This window comes from Dinoponera quadriceps, unplaced genomic scaffold (assembly GCF_001313825.1).
Source record: "Dinoponera quadriceps isolate SergipeBrazil2010 unplaced genomic scaffold, ASM131382v1 scaffold628, whole genome shotgun sequence".
Classification (NCBI taxonomy): domain Eukaryota; kingdom Metazoa; phylum Arthropoda; class Insecta; order Hymenoptera; family Formicidae; genus Dinoponera; species Dinoponera quadriceps.
Window position 1 is genome coordinate 705,252 of NW_014554836.1, and position 9,313 is coordinate 714,564.

Consider the following 9,313-nt stretch of genomic DNA (forward strand, 5'->3'; position numbering starts at 1 on the left):
AACGGAGGACAAGCTCGAGGTTGTCCTACTAATTTTTTAACGACAAGGTGAATATTCAGAACGTGTAAAATGAAGTCAGATTCAACTCCGTGCTCTCTTTTGTTCATTTTTCACATAATCATTGTATAAAATGTACACAAGAAGTAAATAATAATATAAAATTTGTCTCTCTATTTATGGATGAAAAAAATACAATAAAGTTTACCAATAAAGTTTACCAACTTTAAATCATTACAGTAAAACGAAAAATACTTTGATAAATTGCCTCAGTCTCAAAGTATTTAATATGTTCATAATAATGAATATATAATTATTAGGTTAATATAATTATTAAATTAATATAAGTAATCAAATTAATATAATTAATTAAATTAATATAATTACAAGTATTATAAAATTATTAGAAAAACTTTGCAGCTCTGTATGATAGCTGAACTCAGCTGTCAAAAGGAAAGTTAATAATAAAAAAAAAACATCCACACTCTAACCCAATCTTTCCGTTAGAGGGTTAAGAACACAGAAGCTCGAGTGTATATTGTAAAGTAATTCAACTAAATTGTAGTAATCACTCCTGAAAATCAGGATGTTGCCGTTGCTCACACATGTGAAGTGTCGTAATTTATGCTCACAGAGAGAGCGTCGATCACAGTTCTGGCAAATTTAGGAAAGTTGAGAAAAACACGCGACACTCCCCGGTGTTTTTACTTTCTCGTCAAAGACTGTTATGGTTGAGAGTGCCGTGACTACGCGTGTATTTTCTGTAAGTCATATGACTTTCGGCGCGCCAAGTAATAATCAGGTGGAGGAGAGGGAGGGGGGGATTAGAGAGCGCTATTACATATTCTATTTACATTTTGATTGTACGACGGATTATATAACATTAATATTAAAAACGTCTTTATTAATATTATACTTTATATTAATACCGTGCACTAGATTATACGTTGTAACTGTTCAACGAGCGTTTTAATAACGTTCGTCCCATCTTTGCACTCGATTAAGCTACTAATTATGAAGATTATTGAGAAGTCGAGAGTCACGACAAAATAAAGTATCCGGGATTTTTATTATCGTTCCATTTTTTTTTATCGCCGCCAGTATAAAATTATCGGAGAATTATCGTGCGTCAGCTTTAACGTTTCCTTAGTGTACAAAATTTTTCATTGCTCACCGATGTCTTCAGGTTAGTCCTCTTATTATTATTAAATATTATTAAACGTTTGACGTCCTGTTGAGCTTCTATATAAATCGCGCGGCAAAAGATGGTCAATCGTTGGGAATAAAAGGGTTTAATAAATGTTACGGTAATACGCAAAACACGCCATGATGGCGGAAAATCTTCATGCCGCACGTCCCCGAGCAGGACATCCCGCGAGCTGTCATAAAATATACAGACTGCATAAAAAAATCGCGCGCGTTTACCGATTGCACGATTTCCTCGGCAGATTCTAAATCGTTCCTTCATGAAATATTTAACTTTCTGTCGTCAATGTTGAATTTAGCATCTTCCATGGGCAATCTGGGCCATTGAAGGAAATATATGTTTTTACATTATTCCAGGAATATTGTATAAAAATCTAAAAAATTGCTCGTATGTTTGTGAAAATTTTAATAACAAGCTTTAACAATCGTAGAAATCGGATTGCATTTTATTTATTCTTCGGAAAGTAAAATCGGAGTAGTGTCGCTCGCTTCGCCCGCTAAATAACAGTGCATTCATCGGGAAATCTACAAATCGGCTCTCGGTCAAATATTTCACGATAATGTCGCCAAGAACGCGCGAGCAGACGCCTGTGACCATGTCGCCGGCGACAAGCGCCGTGGCACAAACTCGTTTTGACGCACGCGATCCCGAAGTTTCCATTATGATACTTCCATACGGGCCGTACGAACGCTCGTCGGGACGAGCAATTCTCGTGCCTACGAGTCGCTACGTCAATCAGTCGCCTTTACGAGCGCGGGTTATACGGTTCATGGAAAAGAAACATTAACGTCCTACTCTCTCTCCCTCTCTCTCTCTCTCTCTCTCTTCCCTGATTTTGCCCTCGTCTCCGTGCCCATCCGAGGCGATTGGTAATCTGGCGATTTTCTGACTGCAGATCGTTGCGTCTTTATTGCTTCTGATTGCATAATGACGTAATGGGAGTAGCACAAAGTTGCAACGTCTTTTATGGCGTTCTACGCCGGGGACACGGCGAATCCCGACGCGGATCGATCGCCGATGCGATATTTGTGGTCCACTTTGTAATATGACGCGAGTTACGCAACCTCGGCATATTTTTTCTCGCAGCGTGGCGCGATGCGGTTCAGCGGAGAAGTTAATTTACTTCTATGCAAATGCCCGGACGCGCTCTTCCCTGTTTCTCGTTTAATTAGATTTCTCGCGTGAAGATCGTGGCGGAACGGAGAGAGCCTGCCCGTCAGGTAAAATTCTCAAATGAATCTCACCCTCTTAACGAACGCGTTTACTATCAATTCCGCGTGACACCGCTCGAGTGGCGAGTCCGAGATATTAATAATATTAAACGATATGCGAACACGCGTTCGAATATCCGACGCGAATCTTCGGAGATTTTCGTCCTCTTCCTGCACGCCAAGAGTTCCCGCTTTCCCCCCGAAACCGAGAAATGGAATCGGACCGGAGGCTTACGGACGAACTGTCGGTATCAACGCGGCGGAACAATGGGACGAGGCGAGAGGGGTCTTGAGTGATCATTCGACATCAGTTAGAAACGATTTCGCCGCGGCAGATTTCTCGCTCGTGGCGGCGTAGTTAGTCGCGGGGCAAGCCAGACAAATGTTCAGTCGCCCTTTAAGGGGAGACGTGGAAATGCGACGTGCGAGTACCGGTAAGTAAGAATAAGTGAAGCCAACCAAGTCGCTGGCCGCGTTCCCTCGAATCCTTCCAAACAATACGACGAGAACGACGGAGCGCTTGTCGTTGGCGTATGTAAAATTCGCTGCCACCTAGAACAGCGCGTTACCAGGTCGTCTTCGGCGCTCCCTCCGGCCTTCCTAAGCTGCTGTCATTTTTTATCAGACGCCCGAGGTAGACGCGCATAATAACGCCGCGAGTTTCGAGAACCGCGACGCGATTCGCAGGACGAAACGCGAACTCTGCAGGTACGTGGCTGCCGGGATCGCGCGACGCCAAGTGCGGAGGAGTAATTTTTAAGCGTGACAAATGACGGTGGATGCAGTTTGGGAGTAAAGGTTGAATGTTTCTATCAGCGCATGCACGACGCGATACATATATGTGTGTGCATGCAATACCCGTCATTCTTCCTCGAGCGTTCTCTGCTCGCGACGTTTCTTTCTATATTTCTCAAAGGCGACGAACGTTCTATGGAAATTTGTAGCTGCTACTCGAAATCAGGTGAAGCGGGCATCCGTGTGATTCGAGCGTATAGGGATTTTATTGGATTCCGTCCTACCTACTTTTATTGGCTCTCTATGATCACGACGTCCCCTTTGAAGACCAACGTACACACAGTCGCGCATAAAAATACGTATAACATGCGAGTACTTAAATATATCGTGCCATCTGACTTGCCGTCGATCTTAAATGCCGAGGCATCCGGTCCGGTTTACTGAGCTGTTTAATTCGGCGACGGGAAGAGGAACTTTGAGACGTCTACCGCGAACAAGTCGGAAAGCGTAAGTCGCCCCCTCTCTCTATTTCTCCCTCTCGCGCGTCTTTACATACCAGATGTGATGTGTTTAACGGAAATGCAAATTGCGAAAAATTCCGTCCTCCCGTAAAAGCAAAGTGTGTGTGTGTGTGTGTGTGTGTGCGCGCGCGCAAGATGTAATATTTACAGTAATTTGCACGTCGGATAATTATTAGATTATGCTAATTAACTGAGAGTGAGCGCGAGTATGCGCGTTTAATTTAAAATCGAATTAAATTCTTAATTGAGAAATTTGTTAATTACATCGTATCGTGGAATTTGAAACGATTTCGTGTGATAAGTGAATTGATATTTGTCAAGTGTTCGACCATGAATACAATCAATTATGCTTCTAACACAGAGACTCTAAAACGGTCCGCGATGTATCCAACAATCGTACGCGTGCTATCACAGCGGCTAATTTCACGCTCGCTGGCCAAATTCTTTTTGGAAGAAAGGGGAGATGTTCGGTGACGATCGATCGCGCTAACGACGAACGAAATTGCGAAACCGTAAGCCAGCTTCTCGATAATACGTGACGAAATGCAACGCTATTAAACTTTACCGGAATGTCCAGAACTCACTCGGAGCCGGCTGTCTGAGAAGAACACGGAAGCGGAAGTGGGCAAGAGGCAATACACCGACGGTCGTTTGCGAGGAAATGATGTTATTAACGGGATAAAACATTCCCTCCCGAAGTTTATTTGTATGAAGTTATAATTGCAGTCACAGAGAGAGAGAGAGAGAGAGAGAGACGCGGTGGTCTACCGGTGTTACGGAAACGAACGTGGCCGAGGGGAGAGAGAAGGAGGATTCGCGGCAGAGTAATCGGAGGATTAAGCCGGGAGACCTGCGCGCGATTTTCGTCGGGAAAACCGATCTTTTTCCGCGGGCGACGTAACTGTGCGAGCAACGCGCATCGTACGTCGTGCGCGACATCTTTTGTTAACGTGCGTTGCCGCATCGCGTATCCGGTGCATATGCAGTCTTTCGTGTTCATCAGGCACGGAACAACGCTCGCTTCGAGGGGGAAATTAATTGGAACGTCAACGCGACGAGCTGGTGTGGCAAAATCGCAACACCACAGCCGGTTAATAAATGTCATAGTCCGCGCTTTTTACTCACTTTTACGGGTATTGCGCTCCAGCGTGATTGAAAAAGGGAAATAAACAAATAAAGACAAATTAGAAGGAGGGGAAAAGAATAGAAGGGAAAAAAATAGAGCGAAAACGTACGACGAGAAAGCTCCATATTCGCGATGTATCCACTTCCGGGGCGGGGAACGCGTTTCTGACCGTGAATCGAACTGGCTACCGATAAAGGAGGGAAAAAACGGCCAGCCTGCGGTCGATGGGCAAGATACAAGGCAATATCGATTGAATATTAGGATCTGCGGGGCATGCGGAACCGGCGCACACACATTAGCCTCTTTGACTTGCTAAATAGGTTAATTTGAATGTTTAAATTCCGGCTCCGTGCAACTCAATTTGCGAGAGGACTCCGCGTCTAGTTAATTCCTTTCCTTCGTCCCGCGAACCATCCCCTGCTACCACCTATCCCCCTCGCCGGCATCAACCACCGCCGAAGCCACCACCTCCACCTGGACTGTTAACTTCCTACACATTTCTAGCATCCGACATACGGAACGTCTAACACACGCTCTCTTCCTCCCCACCCCCGTCCCCTTTAACTCTCTTTCTCTCTGTCTCACACCCTGTTTCTTTCCCTTTTAAACCACGTGGTTTCTCTATGTCGCTTAATTGGAGAGTATTATTTGCGCTCCGCTACGTCTGATCTTTTACGCATTGTGACTTTTCGATTGCCAGCTTCGCCAGACGCGACAAAAAGGAGGTCGGAGTGCAAATGGAGATTCGGATAGCGTTCGTCGCTTAACATAATTCGCGGCGAACACAATAGCGGATCTGGGAGAAAACGGTGGAAAATACGATGGAAATAATGAAAACGCAGGTATATTATAAAATTTACGACTGTCGAGCCGGTATACGGTCAGATACGATTGTATCGTGGGAAAACGTTTCCTTTGCAATGCTAATTATTATACATTATTGAGCATTTTTCCACCTATAATATAATGGATGGAAAAAATCTCGTCTTGGAGGCAGCGCCTTCTTGATCAAGATAGCCTCGACGCTTTATCGGGTAGAATGATGCATTTCTGTTTTGCTTTTGATGTATAATGACCTCGAGACGAATTTTGATTACGAATAAACACAAGGTTTGTGCGCCCTATAGCGTCAAGTTCGGGAACTAACGTACGGTTTCGGGGATTATCTATATAGGAGACGTCAGATTCAGTATAATTCATTTGTTATCGGATAATAAAATCGCGAGGATATATTTTTTAGTACATTAAACAATGTGCATACGCGATGATTTATTGTTATTTAAAATAGCTTAATTAATGTATATATCAGGTCGTTTCGACTATGATATCTGTAATAATCGAACTCATACATGATTATGTTATAATTATGATATAACATTGCGGTAAATGTTTCAACTAGCTTGTTCACAATCTTGCAATCTTTACAATCTTGAGGGCAGTTTGTTCAGCATTCTCCGTCTCTCAATTTGTAATAATCTGCGTGAAATTCGAGATAATTAATTGTAACTTTCAATAATTATTCTACTTTGCAACAATATGATCAAAAGGTTATTGTTTAATAACTGAAGAATATACATCGCATATCTTACAAATATATTAACATACGCGTTCATTAGAATAACGTTTTCAAAATGTCACTGACAAAAAAATGTATTGTTACTATTAAAATTAACTTTTTTTCGTTTACTTACTAAGTCTATACGCAGCAATGATATATTTTTTCTCATCATTCTTCTTAACTTCCACCACTCGATATCTCGTGCAGTAATTGTAACATAACATGTGACAGACGCTTGGGAACGTGCGATCGTTAAAATCGCGACTCGTGGCGCAAATTGTCCGATTACCATCACCGTCGCTATCCTCCTCATACATGACTCGCCACGCGAGAGTAGTCGTCTCCTCTCCTGAACCTATCACTTTTTTCTCGTCACAGTACTCGCAATTACACGCGACTGCATCTTCGATGCTCGTTGTGAAGCACAGTCCAAAAATAGGCACTGCATATGGAATGGAAGAGTTATTTACGTTATCGAGATACACTCAAGTTACCTTTCATGAGATCTCTATAATTTTAATTGAATAAAACACAGATCTTCGGATTTCCGATCTGAAGCCAAGTTGATTCGTAAACTGTGTCAAAAGGAAATTTATGCATAACAACTTTTATGCAGAAGTTTTCAACTGAATTAAAAGCACGAAGGAAAAGTTTTCTTAGAAGAAGATTTCTACGTACCTAATACAATTATGATGTCCCGTGATCGCATGTCTAAAATCGAAACGGTTAAAAGAAACCACGATAACGTCTGATACAGATAGACTGTCAACTTGCTAAGTATGATCAAAACTGATGCTTCGTTAAATACCGAACGACGATAATCATTTGACATGCAGTGCTGTATCGAAAAGTCTCGCGTGCGTTTTACGAAATCGTACGATTTCGATGCTAAAATTGTAAAATTTTTTACAGAGCAAGAGTGAGCAAAAGTGAACTTCTTTTCCTATTACATAAATTCAACGTGTAATTGCGTAGTAAATTATATTCTGACATAATTAATAGCTTGTTAAGCTTAAACGCATTTCTTAACGAATGCAGGCGCTTGTAGTTTTAACGATTAACTAGGGAACTATAAGTGACGGGCACATAACTGCCGGTATATCGGGAACATCAGCACACTGACCTCTGATCTCTTCAGAAAGTAATTTAATACGCGTACACATCGGCATCATTACAGCAACGTGATGTCGTGAAAATAACCATTATTATCGTCTACTTCCGCCATATTCTAACGTGGCATTAACACTGCGTGCGCCGTGCTGGATTATAAAATTAATTGAGAAATGGATAATTGCGTTATGCGTTCTGCGCGCGGCCTTACAGTTATTTTTTCCGCTGAATCTGGCTTTAACGTTTCAGAACTTGGAAAAAAAACGAAGCACGGAATATTTTCACAATTTTTTAAATCTAAACGAGCAAGACGTCAACGAGCGGGTTACGGTTTTAAGCTATTTTACACACATGAATATTTATAGTTTCGAATTTGGTGAGTTTTATAATATGATATATAACATTTCGTTGCACTTTTAAATTAAAGAAGTTATGTTAAATACGCATTATGAACATCGAGAGGATTATTCAAAGCGAGCTTGCATAAGGAAACGTTTCGTTGTTATTCGCCAGAGTTTTCCGCAAATTCCTTCAAACATGGCCTTCTTTTTTCCTTTAATATAAACGGTCTCTTTGAAAGGTGCCGACTGTCGCCGCTACTTCCACGGCACTCACGTTATCGCTTTTATGCTAATTACCTACGGGAGGAAGGTAATGCACAAGGTGATACCCACGCGAGTCAAATGAGACAGTAGTCCCGAGCTCTTTTCTTCTAACACTCGAAAAAGAACGAACAATAAATATTAAAGTCGCTACTGTGTGTATGTATATATATTTCCACGCGGTAATGGCTAAATTGTCCCGCGATATTAAATTATTAAAAATTAGCCGAAAAATCGACACGGAAGAAGAATGCGACGTACCCGAAAGAAAACGTAAAAATAATATGTCACTTATGTTACAGTATATCTTCCACGGAATCGATTAACCTCATTTCTAATTAATTGAAACTTCTGGAACAGGTATATCTATTCTAATTGAAAGCAGCAATGCGAAAGAGGGCATCTGGGAGAGTTCGCAATCCCAGATATCTACTGTGTATAATCTTTTAAGTACAAGTGGATACCCCTTACTGACACCTTAAATCTCGGAAGTCTATTGCCATGACAATAAACGCCGGGACCGACAGCTAACAATTATATAATGTCCTGACTTATGGACTAATTTGCATTTTAATCCAACTAGCTCCATTGTTGCTCGCTATTGTCAGTCGAATGCTCACATTGCGCGCTTGAGACGGCATAGTTCGAGAGAAGTCGAAAGGGAATAAGGTCATCGGCAATTTGAAATATGAGAAATATTCCAATTTGCCGAGACGACGTAATTCGTCCTTTTCTCCTCTCGGCATCGTTCTCTCGCGGAGCACTTTATTAAAGACGCGTCCTGAGATCTATCCGCGAAATCGTCCGGCGACGCGATTTGGTGGCTTACCCGCTCGCTAATTGATAATCATTCGCACCGATACTTCAACTTTAACTCAACGCGCGAATGTGACAGCTGATACCTCCCATTACAAAAATGGTCAACCAACCCATCGATTAACGGCCATCATCGGTTATTTCTTCGTCAGGACGAGGAGATTTATTCTGCATGACGTTTAATCCATTTTTCCAGTATAACTCTCTCAAATTAATGGAGTAACCTTTTTTTAGTGCAAAAATAAAAAAAATAAAAAAAGGAAAAATTGTTTTGTGTCAATCATTGTTGTAGTGTCACAATGTACAAATGTTTGCGGCCGTCAGTTTACAGGTCGTTTTATAAGCATCGAAAACGATATTCGAGAATTCGATGGAGCGCAGAAGTGGCGGGCAACATAGGGATGGCGCAAGAGACTAGTTAAGGGAAGGG

The 9,313-nt window shown here is 41.8% G+C and overlaps 1 protein-coding gene across 1 annotated transcript; it reads right to left on the bottom strand.

Moving 5' to 3' along the window:
* Positions 1-6,010: 6,010 nt before the first annotated feature.
* Positions 6,011-7,138, bottom strand: LOC106742328. The gene is made up of 3 exons (XM_014615181.1): positions 7,034-7,138; positions 6,489-6,797; positions 6,011-6,273 (listed from the first exon to the last, which is right to left on the bottom strand). Exons 1-3 carry the CDS (start codon positions 7,062-7,064, stop codon positions 6,242-6,244), a joined length of 372 nt encoding a protein of 123 aa, XP_014470667.1. The 5' UTR covers positions 7,065-7,138; the 3' UTR covers positions 6,011-6,241.
* Positions 7,139-9,313: the final 2,175 nt, after the last annotated feature.

Coding starts and splice junctions, on each gene's coding strand:
- LOC106742328 (XM_014615181.1), bottom strand. CDS start 7,064: ATGCGATCACGGGACATCATAATTGTATTAG. Junction 6,798..7,033: donor GGACATCATAATTGTATTAG/GTACGTAGAAAT, acceptor TTCCATATGCAG/TGCCTATTTTTGGACTGTGC. Junction 6,274..6,488: donor CATTGCTGCGTATAGACTTA/GTAAGTAAACGA, acceptor AATTTCACGCAG/ATTATTACAAATTGAGAGAC.